Here is a 16809-nt window from a genome sequence, read left to right as displayed (position 1 = left end):
GTGGTGAGCACACCATACAGTATGCTGATGGCATCTTATAGAATTGTACACTTGAAACCTGTATAACTTTATGAACCAATGTCATCCTAAAAATAATTTTAAAAAATTACAGTAGTGTTTGCTTCCCAGTAAACACTGAACGTGAACTTGAACTATTAAACTGAAGCTCATTTTGCCAGAGAGCTAACGTGTTAACACCATGCGATTTACCCATCATCACATCTAATCCTTGTTAGGGACCTTTGATGGTAGAAATGATTTTTCTCACTTTTAAATACGGGAGACTGACATTCAGTGAGGTCAAGGTACCGTAGCAAAGGTGTCCAGTAGCTTAAAAGGCTGAGCCAGCATTCAGAATCTACTTGATTCCAAGTCTATGCCCTTAACGTTACACTTCTTCCTTTTTTGTGTTAAGTCTCTAAGCCTCCTTTTCCTCTTCTGTAAAATGGGAGTGACCGCCCCGTGGGATGTGGGGAGGATGAGAGGGCTCCCAGCTCAGCGCTAGCAACACACCCTTCAGTTGTAGTTATTATGAATGACTTCCTCCCCAGATGAGAGGCCTTCGCCACATGTTCCATTTCGTCCTGTTCTCTTCCCCATTGGAGGGCAGTGGCTGGAGGAGGGCAGCAGAGGGCAGCCCCCAGTTCAGGGAGGAGATAATTTTAGAAGAGAATCCCCTGGCAGGGGCAAGCGTGGGGGAAGGGAAGAGGCTGTGAAATTCAACCTGATACCCTTATTCAAGGGCAGAGGTGGGAAGGACTTGGAAGCGGGCTGAGACAGATGCCACTCTGTAACTCCCAAGTTTTATCACACCGCCTAAGAGACTTCCTATCCCCCAAATGGGTACTTAGGTTACTCCTGCTATCCCAGTACTTCAGCCTCTCCTGGACTTTAGTTTGTATCTCTCACTCCCTTAGGTTACCGGTGTTGTCTTAGAGCACAGCCAACCAGCTGCAGGGAACTTCTTGTGCCCTTTGCCCCCCCATGCCCTCTTGTAAGGGCCCCTCCTTCCACCTGGGGATAGGCTTCAGGGTGATGTGGCTGGTCCATTCTTGCTCCTCCTCCTCTATATTCCCGCACTGCTCCAGGTCCCCCAGCTGTTTCCTACAATTCCTGCAGAATGTCCCACCCCTTAACTCAATCCCCATAGCACAGTGCACTTACCTCTCCAGGTCCACCCTTCAGATGCACTGCGTCCTCAGAATTCCCCGCTGACACACTGCCCACTGCTTCGAACCCATCCTGGCTGCCCTAGAATTCTCTTCCAACCTATGCCCACCCTAAAAAACCATAAACCCAAACTGGACCTTGTGAGATAGTTAATTGTACAAGCCTCATCCTCCAGTTCCTGCCCAATCTGCTTCTCCAGCCTTCACCCCATACTTGAAATAACCCAGAACACTGTTTCCTAATGGCTCTTCCGTCCCTTCTGATGTGAGCAACCTCAGTGCTGGCCTCGACAACTAAGACGGGCTCATCTCAGGTGTGGACCTGCACATATAAAAAAAATCTGGCTTGATCAGGCAGTGGCGCAGTGGATAGAGTGTTGGACTGGGATGCAGAGGACCCAGGTTCGAGACCCTGAGGTTGCCAGCTTGAGCACAGGCTCATCAGGTTTGAGCAAAGTTCACCAGCTTAGACCCAAGGTCACTGGCTAGAGCAAGGGATTACTCAGTCTGCTGTAGCCCCATGGTTAAGGCACATATGAGAGAGCAATCAATGAACAACTAAGATGGCGTAACAAAAACCTGATGATTGATGCTTCTCATCTCTCTTTGTTCCTGTCTGTCCCTATCTATCCCTCTCTCTTTCTCTGTGTAAAAAACAAACAAACAAACAAATTGGCAGCAAAATAAGGAGTACACCTAGTGAGGTGGTGCAGAACACTGTGAGGGGCTAAAAGAAAGATGCGGGCATCACAGGGTTGTCCACAGACACAAAGACAGCAGGCACACGTCAGTAATAAATGAGCATTTATTTGGCACCCAATGGCAACACAGCATCCTGGCAGTGGAAAGGTTTTCACACAAAAACTCCCATACAATACTGACCCAAGGGTAGGGAGGGCTTGGCCACAAGTCTCTGAACCAGGAGGCTCACAGAACAAGTATTTATTGAGCACCTGAATGAACTACTATACAGGCCAAGCACTGTGCCAGGCACCAGGGCAGATGTGGAAGAAAGTGTCTCAGATGGGACATGTCTTCAGGAGTTAGTTAATACCAGTGGATAAAAAACACATGAAAAAATACAGAGTACTAATACCAAAATGTGTAGTGTCAACAAGAAAGATTTTTAGCTAGGGTTGCTTCCTTTAACAAACATTTACTGAAGCCCTAACATGTGCCAGGCACTGGGTATACATTAGGAGCTTACAACCTAATAGAGAAGACAGAAATGAATAAGGGAAGCAAGTTCAATGCATCATTCTAGGTTATGAAAAGCACAATGAAGGAAGTAAACAGGACACAGTAATAAACACAGGTCATTTAGAGATGCAGTGGCATGTAAGCTGAGACTTAAAGCATAAAAGGAGATGTGCTCAGCGATGGTTCAGGACAGGAAGGAGCTCAGCATGTCTGAGACTCGAAAGTACGAGGGCTGTCGCTTAGCGAAAAGCAGCCCTAGGTAGGGCCCTGCAGGCCAAGGGAAGGAATTCGGATTTTATTTGAGGTGTAATAAAAAACCAAAGGGAAGTTACATGATCAGATTTGTATTTAAAAACCAAAAATCTGTCATACAGACATTAGACTGGAGGGGACAAGAATGAAGTCAGAGGCGTTCAAGAACAGGCAAGTCCCCTGTAAGCACAGATGAAAGCAGCTCCTAGGGTAAATACAGCATGTGCAGCAATACAGCAAAGGCTTCCCTGGAACAGAGGGCGGGAAGCAGGCCGTATGAAATCTCAAGGGGGTTTGACAGTGGGACAGAAAGCAGGAACGAGGTACCACATTACATCCATGAGCAGCCACATGATCCAGTTAGGTAGTAGTTTGGACACACTTGAGGGAGCAGTAAACAGAGTGAAATGAATGGGGAGAGACAGGAAGCAGGGAGCTAACAGCAGGAAGCCCCACAGAAAGGGACACTGCAGAGAAAGCACGGTGACAGGTCAGTGTATGAGGAAGCATACCACTCGCGCCTGCCTCTGCTGGCACCCCGCCAGGCTCATGTCAGTAAAAGCTCACAGGAAAGACCTTTGGGCCTTTCATGGGCGAAGATCAAAGCGTTAAACAAATACAAGGCATCAAAACCCCGACCTCTGCCAAAAGCTTGGATTCCTTGCATCCAGAGGAGTCAAAAGGTGGCACCGGGAAGCCTGTCCTTCCAGTGGGTGGCCTTGCTGCACAGGTTATTTCCGCGCGCACAGCAGCAGTGTTGCGACTCCTGTTCGACCTCTCAAAGCCAAGTGACAAGTGCCTCCATTAAATCAGGACACCTTCCGAACTCTCACTCGGACAAGCAGGGTCGGGATATGAAAGGAGCAGACTGCTGAGACATCGTAACTAATGTAACAGAAGCAATGACTGAAGTGCCACCTACAAAAGCCCCGGGGCAGGAAGTGAGCACGCGCACAGTGGAGACCACGTGCCCTTTCCCTATGGAGACACCATCTCCATCTTTTGCCAGGCTCCTGACTGCAGCCAAACACTCTGGCCACCAGTCCAGCCAGGGCCGGCTCTGCAGGGAGAGAGCTTCCCACAGGGATGCTGGCCTGCAGTCCCAGACTCAACAGGGACAGTAGCCTGGGAGACTCCGTCTCTGTGGCGGAAGAACAGAGACCGCCATCCTGGAAAGGCTCCACCAGGTCCCTGGTGGCCCCGGAGGACGGGAGGCAGTCACGTGGGAGGGTGGCCCGGGAACAGGTAGAGGTGCCGGCACAGCGTGCTGCAGTACTCCGACATCTCCTTGCAGCGGTGGAACTCTGTGCCCGGCGCGTAGCCTTCCCGCTCCTTGATGAGTCCGTTCACCTGGAGAGGCAAACACCGAGGGCCCAAAGCCTGAGGATCTGGTGTTACATGACCATTAGAGAGGCTGTGAAAGCAGCACGAGGAAGGAGGAGGGGAGAACACCGTGGAGGTGCAGAGGGCGCACGGAGCCAGGCTGGGCTAACGTACCTTGACAAGCATGTCGGCCACGTGCATGTCACAAGCCCTCTGCGAGAAGACTTGGGTGAGGGCCTCGATGTACCAGGAACCCCGTTTGGTGTTGCGCATGGCGGCAGTCCCTGCAACCAGGACAGTAGTAACCACACTGTGAAGGTCACAAGCACCCTCACATAGCTGGACACCCCAAACTAGTCGTCCATGGCACCTTGTGCGTCAGAAAGCCCTGCGTGAACAAGTCAAGTCTACAAGAGTGTGCTCGCTTGAACTGTTCTGGAATTCCAATACCTTTGAGGCAGGCGAAGCCACAGATCATGTCCGAGCGAGTGGGCAGGCGCACCTTCAGCAGTTCCCGTCCACCGGCGTCCCTCTCCTGGCACCCAGGGGACCGGCCGTGGCTCCTGCCGTCCTGCTGGTCAACCCCGCGATCTGTTTCATCTGCAGGAAGGCAGACAGGGTGGACAGGGACGTTACTTCCTCCCTGGCAGGCCCAAGCTCCCTACGGCCTGGACTGGGAAGAGCCATTCCAGCTGTTGCCTCCAACCTAGGGCTGACTGAGTTAAAACACACAAAAAAGTCATCGCTCCCACTCCTCTGCCGACATGCTGTAATCACTTGGGGTGCACACACACGGTCCAAGCTGTCCACCTATGCGAGATGGGAGTGGGCGGAACCCCACACCCGATAAACAGAACTAAAATCATCTTGTGTCCATGATTCTCTTGCTCACTGAACAATGGACCTAAAAGTCATGGTGGTTTTTACTGTAATGCACAAGAGTATTATGTATGTTGTTTTATTGTAGAAGAAAAAAACAAGTCAATAAACCAAAAGTATGATTATGACATGTATACCACATAGAAGTCACAACCTGAAACCTATGTATCAATAAAAAGATTATAAAACAATGATCAGCTGTTTCCAAGGCGTTTTTGGTATTTGAAAATTCCTACTTGTTTATTAATTTCGTAAGCCGAACTGTACTGTTACCCAAGATTTAAGAGACCACACTTTGTTTTTGACATAGTACCCAGTGTAGTCCTAGTCCTGCTGTAGGACCCTGATAAGTGATATTCTTTGGTGATATCAGGAGACTAAAGGCAATATTAATCATATTGATCATTTACATGTGCTGAACATAAAACAGATAAAAACAATTAATTAAATATCTGGACAAAGTGACCTGGAAACCAAACTATAAGCCCCATGAAGGCACTGATCACATTATAAGAGTTGCAGCTGGTTTTGTGGGTCCACCAGGGCCAGTCTGTGCTGGGCAAGCCTGACGATCATCTACATTTTATACTGAGGGGACGAAGACAGAGGGACACAAGTGACTTCTAACTTGACATAACCAGTCGGTGGTTCGAGCCGTTCCTTATTGCTGCTCCTGCCCGGGCGAGATGCCCACCGCACGTCTGGGGTAAAGACAACTGCACGGGAGGAAGAGGGAGGGAAGCGAGGAAAAGGAGTCAGGGTGGACCTGGCATCTGCTGTCCGGCACGACACGCGGGTGGTGAAGAGAAGAGGCAAGAATGGCAGGACGGTGAAGAGAGGAGAAAAAGGAGAACGTGGACAGGGGATGCGAGATGGAGGAAGGGGATAAAGTGAGGGACAGGAAGAAGAGAGTAAACCCTTAACTGGAAGAAGCACCAAAAAAAACCCCCATCAGGGTTATTAATAAGCACAGAAAAAAGTCAGAGTTCTCAGGAAAGAAGCAAAGACACCAGTAAAGAGTCCTGAGAGCAGGCATGGCGGTGCAGAGCGCTGACCAACCTGAGAGCCACGGGCTGCCCAAGTCCCAGCACACCCCATGCATTGGGGACACTTACAGAGCAAGAGAGGCGGTGGCAGCAGTGAACAGAAGGAGGTGCCCAAGGGGTCCAATAGCACCTGAGAGGAGCAAACAGGAGAGTGAGAGCCGCGGGGAGGTTGCCCGGGGGCTCCACCCAGGTGTGGTCTTCTGGGCACTCACCTCCACGGCAGGCCTGGATGAAGAACATCTTCGGCTTGTTCTGCAGGCTCGGGCAGTTGGCATTGTCAAAGAGTCGAAAGACCTCTTGTAGCTGCCAGGGAGAACCAGGGAGAAGGGAGGGTGTCAGTCAGACCTCCTACGTCCTACACACGGCAGCACCAGAACTGGAGAGACGGCAGGCCAAAGGGGACACGACCGCCCACAGACCACACACACCTGAAGCACCTTGCCGTCCACACCATAGACACCACCCTCCACGCCGTGCGACAGGAGGGCCACTATGCAGGAGTCAGTGACACGGTGAGCAGGCAACTGGGCAAAATTCTGCAGTTTCTCTTGCATTTCCTGGAAGAAAGACACCTTTTAGTGTTGTTCACTGTAGTCAGCACCGATATAAGCTTTTCGTTGGTGTCTGCAGCCTTAAGTTATTAGAAGATAAAATGTTTTCTGTGGTCACTGATAAGTGAAGTCAGAGACCCTTTGAGAGGCTAGAAAAAGCATAGACTCACCAGCAAATGCATGACTTCAGACAGATGTCTGAATATAACTGCACAAAACTCAGACCGAGATCCACTAAGCCCCGGATTAAAGCAAGTCACCAACGAAGCTGGTCAAGAGCTAGGAAGTCTATCCACTCCCCAGTCACCTACCAGGTCCTTCTTCAGAGCATGTGGCCTTGTACACGGACGGCGCAGGGGGCCCTGTACTGCCTGTGAGTGAGTATACCTACGGGGCTGCAAGAACATAACCTGCTCTGGGACAAAGGGCTAACAGACCATGAGGACAAGAACAGTTGTCCTCCTGTGCTGTCTTCTGTCTGAAATCTCAAGTGCCCTGATGTCTGCAAAAAGCACACTGTCTGGAAGATTCTGTCACGGCCATGACTATATCCAGTGGCTACGGGATCAAGTTTGACCCCTGGGTTCAAAATAGGTATAAGTTATTAGGCCCCTCAAGGCTCTAATACCAACTTTATAAGAAAAGAACTATAGCTATGTCTGGCCAACACAGCAAAGATCGGCCATTTTTAATATGTGCCTGCCTAATGAAGGGTAATGATATTATCACTGTTTCAAAAAAATCTATTACTATTCCTGGCCAGGGCATACAGGAGAAGCGCCCATTTGCTTCTCCACCCCTCCGCCGCACCTTCCTCTCTGTCTCTCTCTTCCCCTCCCGCAGCCAAGGCTTCATTGGAGCAAAGATGGCCTGGGCGCTGGGGATGGCTCTGTGGCCTCTGCCTCAGGCGCTAGAGTGGCTCTGGTCGCAACATGGCGACGCCCAGGATGGGCAGAGCATCGCCCCCTGGTGGGCAGAGCTTCGCCCCTGGTGGGCGTGCCGGGTGGATCCCGGTGGGGCGCATGCGGGAGTCTGTCTGACTGTCTCTCCGTTTCCAGCTTCAGAAAAATGCAAAAAAAAAAAAAAAAAAAAAAAATCTATTACTGGTCAACCTTGTGGCCCAACTGAAGAACCTCATTAGCTAGCATTAAATCACCACACTTGAGTACCTACCTACCTTAGGCACTTGGCCCATCAATGGGAAGTTACACTGTAGTATAATAACCTGATTTTTACTAAGAATCTGAACAAATTATAATGAAGATGAATATGCTATCCAGGCAGAACAGTTACCATATACAGCTCCCGACAAAAAGCACGCAGTGTCATACAATGCAGTGATTCTCAAAGTGGGGTCCCTAACACAGCAACATAGCATCACCTGGGATCTCATAAGGGATGCAAAGTCTTGGGCCCCACCCAGCACAAGCCCTCGGATGATTCTGAGATGCAGAGTTTGAGAACTGGCTGGAAGAGGGGGATACAGGAGAAGAGAATGACCTGTGGACCCTCTGAAATTATACGCAAAGTTCTGTGGGTAGCTTCATTTTCCCAGAAGGACCCATAGCTTGTCCCTACATTCTCAGAGCAGCCTGTGATCCAAGTGTCAAGTTATAAACCAATACCACAGGCCCTGGCCGGTTGGCTCAGCGGTAGAGCGTCGGCCTGGCGTGTAGGAGTCCCGGGTTCGATTCCCGGCCAGGGCACACAGGAGAAGTGCCCATCTGCTTCTCCACCTCTCCCCCTCACCTTCCTCTCTCTCTCTTCCCCTCCCACAGCCAAGGCTCCATTGGAGCAAAGATGGCCTGGGCGCTGAGGATGGCTCTGTGGCTTCTGCCTCAGGCGCTAGAATGGCTCTGGATGCAACAGAGCGACGCCCCAGGGGGGCAGAGCATCACCCCCTGGTGGGCGTGCCGGGTGGATCCCGGTCGGACGCATGCGGGAGTCTGTCTGACTGCCTCCTCGTTTCCAGCTTCGGAAAAATGAAAAAAAAAACCCAAAAAACCCAAAAACCAATAATACCACAGTAAAAGAAAACCTGCCACTTAAAACGTATCTCGTTTCCTCATAATTGAACTGTAGTTCTAGAACTGGCAGCCTCACGAGGGAGACGCAACGAATAGACCGATGACAAAAGGACCAAACGGAAACCAACACGACCAGCTAGAGTACCAGCGAGTGCTCCCACACGTCCAGGACTCCCTCAGACTATCAACTACTTCCCGTTTTTAAATGAGATCATCTCTCAAGTCACAAATTGAAGGAAAAGAAAAAGAGAGGACCTTAATTTTACTGGTTGTTTCTTTGCTCACCAAGTAATATTATAATTAGCGAGATGAGTTTCTTGAGAAGTCCTTCCAGAAAGGATTTGTGCACATGCCCAACACATCAAATGGTGACACCCATGTGACTACCTGATTTTAACTGTCTGCAAGTCTGCAATCTCCTCACATTTCTGCATCCCTGGAGCTGAGGATTAGGCTGCAGGGAAGGCGCTTGGTACTCTAACCTCTTTCTCAAAGATTCCATATTCTCTCATTCAATATTTTTCATGCACAAATAACTCTCAAATGTACATCCTTGGTCTTGCTGTCCTCTGAGGCCCTCAATTCCTTTCCACCTCTCTCTACATGCAGTCACTCAGTCATCAAGCACTGGAAGTACAACCAAATCCTCTACTGTTTTCACATATATTCTTTCTCTTTAGGTCCACTACCGTCCAGGCCCTCACTATCTGTACTGGCATTATGATTCTAACTCGGAGCTGCATTTCCTGCCAGCAGTCTACTCCATTCTTTACAATGGTGTCATATCAGTCTTTCTGAATCATCATCTGAATATGCATCACCTTTCTGTTCAAGAATCACTAATGATGTTCTAATGTCAAAACTAGGGTGTCCAATTCCTTTGGGAAACCAGTCAAGGGCCTGTGCATTCTGGTCCCTTTACCTCCAATCAGGGGACTACAGCAGAGTGAGTGACCTCTTGTTTAAACCAGCGACCTTAGGGCTCAAGCTAGTGAACCCGTGCTCAAGTTGGAGACCTCAGGGTTTTGAACCTGGGTCCTCTGTGTCCCAGCCCGACGCTCTACCCACTGTGCCACCACCTGGTCAGGCCCTTTACCTCCCATCTTATTTGTGGCACACCTTTGCTCCTGGCATTTGGTTTACCCACTGGTTCCTAACATCACACCCACACTTCCTGTCCACACACTGTTCTCCCTGCCTGGGATCCCTTCACCACTTGTCTCTCCTTAGTGGCTTCTACCCTCCAAAGCCAGTTCAAGTCTCCATCTATACTTCAGACCATAACTACCCAGGCGACCGCTTCTTCCTCTGAACTACTACAGAAGACACTATCTCTCATCTTGCTTTCTCTTTGGGAATCTAAGGGACATGCTTCCTTTTTTGCTGATTGTCAAGGCTGCTTCATCTAAATGAAGTCCTCAGAACTCAAGGTCCACATTTTAAAATCTCGGGAACCTAACAGAGTCTGCCCCATTCTAAGACACTCAAAAGTTGATGCTACTGCAACTGCAGTAACCAGAGAATGAGAATCCAGGAGGCCCTAGAATCTGTGTCGGGTTTAGCACAAACAGGAGTGGTGTTCATGAAGTGTGCTCATCAAGTCTACAGTCTCTGAAAACAGCAGTGTACAGCTGACTTATGTCTCTCACTATTATACATGTAAGATCCCTACTGACTATACACAAACTTGGGAAACCAGGACATCATGAATTCCCAGTGAAAGGAACCACAGGAACACAACCGGTAAGGAAGAGCACAACGCTCACTTCGTTGCAGGACTAACAGGATCCGCTCTGCAGGAACCATGGCGAATGTCCCATTCTTGTTCCCTTTGTGCCCAGCAGACCTCTCCCAGAAACTTTCATTTTACCACTGTCATTCCCAACAGCAAGTTTAGGAAAGTACTATTTTCTCTGGAATCAAAATGAAGAACTAGTATGAATTCAGAATAGTATAATAGTATTACCAATTTCAGAACAGAAATGAAATGCTGCAGAATCTAGTCGAGGGGTCGGGAACCTATGGCTCGCGAGCCAGATGTGGCTCTTTTGATGGCTGCATCTGGCTTGCAGACAAATCTTTAATAAAAATAATAATGTTAAAAATATAAAACATTCTCATGTATCACAATCCATTCATTTCTTACCGCTCATGTTCATGGTTGCGGGTGGCTGGAGCCAATCACAGCTGTCCTCTGGGACAACACCAAATTTTTATTGGATAATGCGTAAGGTACATGGGTCGCTGCATGGCTCTCACGGAATTACATTTTAAAATATGTGGTGTTCATGGCTCTCTCAGCCAAAAAGGTTCCCGACCCCTGCCTGATCTAGTCTCTACCATCAGATCTGCCTGTTGCCACTCAACTGACAAAAATAAGGATATTTTTCATATGCAAAATTGTTGAACTGCCACAAAAATGAAATTTACAAGGGCAATTCCAGCAAACTTTCATTTGTAAGAATTTTATCTGCCAATCTAATCTTTACAGGAATGAGACTCCTGTTATTATTAACCAAGAAGTAAATGTCCTGTGTTGCCCTGGCTTAGCAATAGCTTTCTGAGTCGGCTGGGTGAATCTCAGTGGCTCCTCACTTCCTGAGTGTCTGGGAACTAATTTACTGGACATGGGAAAATGAGAACCAACCCGTGGACTTTTATCACTCAGCAGGGACAGAAGTCACCATGGAAGCAGCTGGCTGACGCTAGCTCTTTTTAAACTAGACTGCGAGGTGAGAGGCAGACAAGAGCGAGCAAAAAGGCAACGGGAGAAAGTAACCAGGGTCTCTGGCCCCGAACGCTGCATTGCGCACCTGTGCAGTCTGGTCAAGTAGAACATGGACTTCGTAGCCCAACAGCTTGAAGAGGGTGACAAGAGTGCTGTGGTCCACGTCCCCTCCAGAGCGGAACTCCAGGTCTTTCTCTCCAGTGAAGTGCATGTTGCTCAGGACCAGCGCCAGGCCCCGGGGCCGAGACAACAACCTGTAGGCCTGGGGAGGGGAGGCCAGTTAGACCGTCAGCTTGCTGAAGACAGAAACTGTGCCACCTCCACTAGAGAAGACATTTCAAGAAAACAAAGACGACGCCATCTTCTGAACCTCACCAGGTTAAAACAGAAACATGCCCACAGAGGCCATTCTAGTAGCAGAGACTTTCTGACTAGTAAATTCAGGGAGAAAATATATACGCCAACTGAGTTCAGGTGCCCAGGAAGGGCGTCTCACTTCCCAACCCTTTTTCTCTTGCCATTCTGCCAGACTCACCAGCTGGTAGTGTGTCTGATAAAACTCAGGAGTGCAAGGCTTCACCTGAAGGCAGGGAGGGCCATCTCCGTTGTCTAGGGGGTGTTCCGCAGTATCTGTGGCACAGAAAGCCAAAACACTAGCACTCAACCTATGCGTCAATCCCAGAACTTCCAGCATCCCTTGAACTGGGGTTTTAATAATTACTGGGCTTGCTCACTCCTCTAATCTGTATGATCCACGAGGGCAGAGGTCTGTTTACTCAGTCTGCATATAGTAGGTGCTCAACTCAGTGAATGACTGAATGAGACAGGTTGACAAAAGCCTTGTTCTAATCACAGAGCAACTCAATCAGTACACTTGTGGCCCATCATGTAGTCCAGGGGTAGTCAACCTTTCTATACCTACCGCCCACTTTTGTGTCTCTGTTAGTAGTAAAATTTTCTAACCGCCCACCAGTTCCACAGTAATGGTGATTTATAAAGTAGGAAAGTAACTTTACTTTATAAAATTTATAAAGCAAAGTTACAGCAAGTTAGAGTATATAATAATAATTACTTACCAAGTACTTTATGTCAGATTTTTGCTAAGTTTAGCAGAATAAATCTTTATAAAACAACTTACTATAGTTAAATCTATCTTTTTATTTATACTTTGGTTGCTCTGCTACCGCCCACTGTGAAAGTTGGAACGCCCACTAGTGAGCGGTAGGGACCAGGTTGATTACCACTGATGTAGTCTTTTCTCCTTCTATAATAACTCAGCTTTATACAGGAGACAGGCCAACCACATGCAGGAATCTCCTATCTATACAAGTTGCTCCAAGGGCCAATTACCATAAACACATCATCTGTGGTAGAAGGGCCACAGGCCTTACCAATAACCCGAACAAATTCATGGAGGAAACTGTTCCCAATATGAATGAAAACAGGTATTATGCCGGGGCAAAGTCAGATGCTAGTTAAGAAAAGGGAAGTCAGGTTGTGGGACCCGCTTTACATCAATTCTCACCTGTACACAGGCGGAGCTGCTTGTGAGGAGGACAGGACTCATACACAGGGAAAGACAGACTCAAGTCGTAGTCACAGCTCAACTGTAAGAAATCAGGACCCCCACACCAGGTCTCAGAGAGATGGTCTAGCCCAAAGAAAACAAAGATCTCATCTCCCCCACCCTGTCTCAGAAATCCCTTTCCCACCAAATCAGCCCTTCTCAACATATGGACACCACATGTCTAGGGCTCCATACCGGTGGGAGTACGTGCTGGAGGCCAGAGAGGGTTGACAGCAACAGGTCCTCCAGGTGAGCCTGCTTGGTCTCTCTCAGCGCCACACAGAAGACATCGAAAGCCTGGGGACCCCTCTTGGGCAGCAAGTTGAGAAGTTCCACATTCTGGCTGAAACTGCCCACTTTGGCCTACGATACAATAATAAAACATGAAGTCATCTTTACTTATCTATAATTCCATTTCTCTCAATGAATTTCCTAAAAATGTCACCATCCATCTCAAGAACTCCTTCCATAGGAAAAGCAATATGGGTGAAGTCCTTCCCACGACTGCTGAATTAAACATCTTTTCTGTTAAATGCTCTAAGGTAGAAGGGCATTTTCATGTCCTTAGTAGGGCACTGCATCCTTGTCACACTTTGTCATGCTCTGTCCCTCCAGCTACAACCAATTCACTTGGTTTTTCTCTTTTGCCTCCAGATACCTGAATGTGCTCCCTCATTTCCAAGGTGATGATGTCTTTCTCCAGGAGGTGCTCTAACAGTTCACTCAGCAACAGCTGTTTGGCCAGCACCACTCGGTTCTTTTTTAGTGCTTCCTGATGGTCGGGATGCATGCCACACATTCCCAATGTGCTGCAGACAGAAGACAGAGGAAAAGGTTGTTACGTATAGAAGACAGGGCACAGAAGAGTGCAGTAGAAGAGGTGTAGGTAGGAAGAACAAAAGGAACAGGACACACAATCACCAAGATGAAGCATATTTTATCGAACTTGGTCAAAACCAAAGAAGTATTAAGCAGGAACACATTGAGCATATGAAAATGATGCATATAATTCTTTATGGGATATGTTCAATTCAGAGCATCTGTCTAGGGGAGGGAAATAGCTATCTTAACAAAAATACACACAAGCACACATGTATTCATGAGGACAGATCAATTTCAATTAAGAGGTTATTTCCAGAAAACGTATTATTTATGTGAGCTGCTGAAGTTTTAAAGGATCCCTGGTAAGAAATAAAATAATTTGATCCAATTGCAAAAACTCAAACCAACGGCTAGCTCTAAGGAAAACAGATGAGATAGACACAAACACACTAGTCTACCTCCACCAATTACAACTATGGCTTTTAAAACTTGAAGTTCTTATGACAATATGACACTAGAAATTATCAGAATCCTGTAGAAAATGGGTAAGTAGAAAGTATGAAAGTCACAGCAGATAAATATCAACGATTGACACAATCACCACAATCTGAAATCACTTAAAAGTTACAGCACATAAAGGCTAAGTTATTTTGCTAATTTAGCTTATGAGGGATGTCTTTATTTCAGGGTTTCCTTAGTTGTGCTATTGGTTTGGAAAGAGATTAGTTTCTGTTTATGAACTCAAAGAATCCTATTTCATTCAACATATATCCTCTACATGCTGAGTTTATATAAACCTAGAGTTTGCCAACCTGCTTAGTCAGTTTCCAGATAAATGACAACAGTAAAGCCCGACTTCTGCAAGAAGTGATATGGTAACAGCTTCAGCTTATAACTTAAAACCTTTATTTAAAGATCCATCCTGATTTCAAAGCTGTTTAAGTGTTCATCTTAGAAACAGTGAAGCACCATGCATTTAGAGGATGTGGTTGGCTTTAACGCTAGGCTACAGATTCATAGTTAGAGAGAAAAGCATGGTCTTGCAGGAGCCAAAAAGACCCACAAAAACAGCAGTGGGATCCTGAGGCAGAGGAAGTGGTCAGGAAAGTGTTCCTGGGGTTGGAAGCAGCTAACTGAGGTTAAAAATTGGATTTGAACCAGTGATGTTTGAAACCCCCCCTTTTTTTATTTCTTGTCTCCTAAAATACTCCCGTTACCCCAAACTTTCAGTAAAAACCTGCTACAACACCACAATCTGGACAAATCAAAACCTCCATTTAAGAATCACCTTAGAATACACCATAGCAGCAACAATGATGATGATATATATGAACTCTGGTAAAAAAATAAGTGTAATAGGCCAACCACAAGATAACATCCCAGGCAGCTGGATGCTGGCTATTTCCTTAGGACACATCCCAATGGCAGAACAGGTCTACCCAGGATTCTTCCCTTGGTTTAACTGTAGCATTTTCTCCTTCAAACTTTCTCCTCTGAGTGTAGGCTATGAATAGACTGCCCCAGTTGCCTTAAACTATGCACAAAGCCACCTGTAATTTGTTTTAAACTTCTTTATGCATAGTAAGCACAACTGTAATCTAGCTTTAAGAGGAACCAGTGTTTTCTTTCAGTTCAATTGCCTTTCCCTTGTTAATGTAAGACTGTTTATTGTACTGTTGTAACAGCCATTTTCTTGGGAGAAAGTGAGTACAAAGCCATTTGTAAGAGGCTTTGCCACACTCAATATGTGCCTGCCGCTGTTAACTTTTGATGAATAAAAACTTAAAACAAACAAAACCCCCACAACTTTCTCCTCCCTTGGGTCCTATGACACCATTCTCTCCCGTCCTTTCTCTGCCCACTATGTTCCTGTTTCCTCCAGAGGACCTTGGCCTGACCTTAAAATGCTGACATTTATTAAGACCCCCCCCCCCCCCGAAAGAACCTGTCCCTAGCCTGTCTCATCCATACTCACAATTCACTAATTGACTCCCAGTTTTTACCCCTTTCATGTTCCAGACTTCAACTATCATCAAAAATTCCTTGGGTTTCACCGTAAGTACATCTGTTCCGCACACACCTGCTCCTTTCTCTATTGCATATTAGGCAGAGAATGTCAAAGGCGGACAGATTTTCCCAAAGTAACCGCCATCGCCTAGAACTTAAAACAATCTGGATGCGGAAGGAAGGGGTGGAGAAAGGCACACAAAGGGAATTCTTCAGTCTGGAGTCTGTGCCCTCCTGCAGGTTCCAGTTCCTAAGTCCTAAATTAATCTTCTAAACCTGGACCAGGAGGCTCTGTAATGTTATCCTGGGTGATGTCTGCCTTTAAGTGATACACCAGGGCCAGTGGCAGAGACACCCTAGGAGCCTCGGGAACCTCCTTGTCATTTCAAAGTATTCACCCCAAAGCCCGGGCTGACTGCTTTGAAAATCTGATCATTCCACTCAATGCAACCGCGTGCTGATACATCCAATCCAGATCAAGTGCAGAGTAGGCAGGATCCCGAGGTCTGCATATATCATCGGTTCAGTTTCTCAGCAGCGAAAAAGGGGAAAGAGTCTCTTAAAGATTTAAAGATGGAGAATCCTTAAGAGTAGCCGAGAATTGGCAGAGCTGAAAGAGCCCCATGGGTTGGACGAACCGGGGCCGGGGCCGTCTTCGGAGGCCAAGAGGAGGCCTGCGCGCCCCCGGGGGCGCAGCCCGGCTTCCCACCCTTGGTGAGAACCGCTGAGAAGGGCTCCAAGGTGGTGGTGGTGGTGGGGGGGGGGGTCAGGGCCACACGCTTAGGACCCGCGATCCCTTCCCTGGGCTCAACCGAGGACCCCTGGGATCTTCCCTTACTCACCTGCGTCCCCGGTCAGTGGTCATTTGCTCCTTTCGCTGGAGGGCGGGCCGGGAGCCCGCCATCGGCGTGGCCATTGCTCGCTTTTCCCGGGCTGTGCGCGGACCGCCCACAACCCAAACAAACCGAACGCCTTCGTGGATGCGGCATCCCTCCCCCGTTCGGTGGCCTAGGACGCGCCTGCGTCCTTCCTCTCTTGGCCCCACCCCTACACGAGGCCGCTCGGCCCCGCCCGTCGCTGGTGCGTGCGCCGGCGCAGAGCCTCGGGGCGGTGGCGCCGTCCAATGAAGTAAAAGCGCCCTCGGCGGAAAAGGAAGGGGCGGGGACAGCGCGTGCGAATGCGATTGGTCGCAGGTTCCCGCGGAAATCATGGCTCCGTCCTCCGCACCTCCCACTCCG

The 16809-nt window shown here is 48.1% G+C and overlaps 1 protein-coding gene across 1 annotated transcript; it reads right to left on the bottom strand.

Annotated features, from left to right (window-relative positions):
- Positions 1-1956: 1956 nt before the first annotated feature.
- Positions 1957-16606, bottom strand: CASP2 (caspase 2). The gene is made up of 11 exons (XM_066362922.1): positions 16414-16606; positions 13401-13551; positions 12938-13105; positions 12701-12782; positions 11711-11805; positions 11261-11437; positions 6298-6426; positions 6082-6172; positions 4395-4544; positions 4119-4228; positions 1957-3971 (listed from the first exon to the last, which is right to left on the bottom strand). The coding sequence occupies exons 1-11, from the start codon at positions 16485-16487 to the stop codon at positions 3840-3842; spliced, it is 1359 nt and encodes a 452-aa protein (XP_066219019.1). The 5' UTR covers positions 16488-16606; the 3' UTR covers positions 1957-3839.
- Between the last annotated feature and the right edge of the window lie 203 nt (positions 16607-16809).

Source organism: Saccopteryx leptura, chromosome 2 (assembly GCF_036850995.1).
Source record: "Saccopteryx leptura isolate mSacLep1 chromosome 2, mSacLep1_pri_phased_curated, whole genome shotgun sequence".
In the NCBI taxonomy this organism is placed as follows: domain Eukaryota; kingdom Metazoa; phylum Chordata; class Mammalia; order Chiroptera; family Emballonuridae; genus Saccopteryx; species Saccopteryx leptura.
This window is presented reverse-complemented; position numbering and strand designations above follow the sequence as displayed.

What these genes read in the sequence shown, in the direction of transcription:
- CASP2 (XM_066362922.1), bottom strand. Translation starts at nt 16,487, where the DNA reads ATGGCCACGCCGATGGCGGGCTCCCGGCCCGCCCTCCAGCGAAAGGAG. An exon ending in CATCCAGGCCTGCCGTGGAG is followed by an intron (nt 4,545 to 6,081) that starts GTGAGTGCCCAG and finishes GCCTTCCTGCAG; the next exon opens with ATGAAACAGATCGCGGGGTT. An exon ending in TGGCCGACATGCTTGTCAAG is followed by an intron (nt 3,972 to 4,118) that starts GTACGTTAGCCC and finishes TTGCCTCTCCAG; the next exon opens with GTGAACGGACTCATCAAGGA.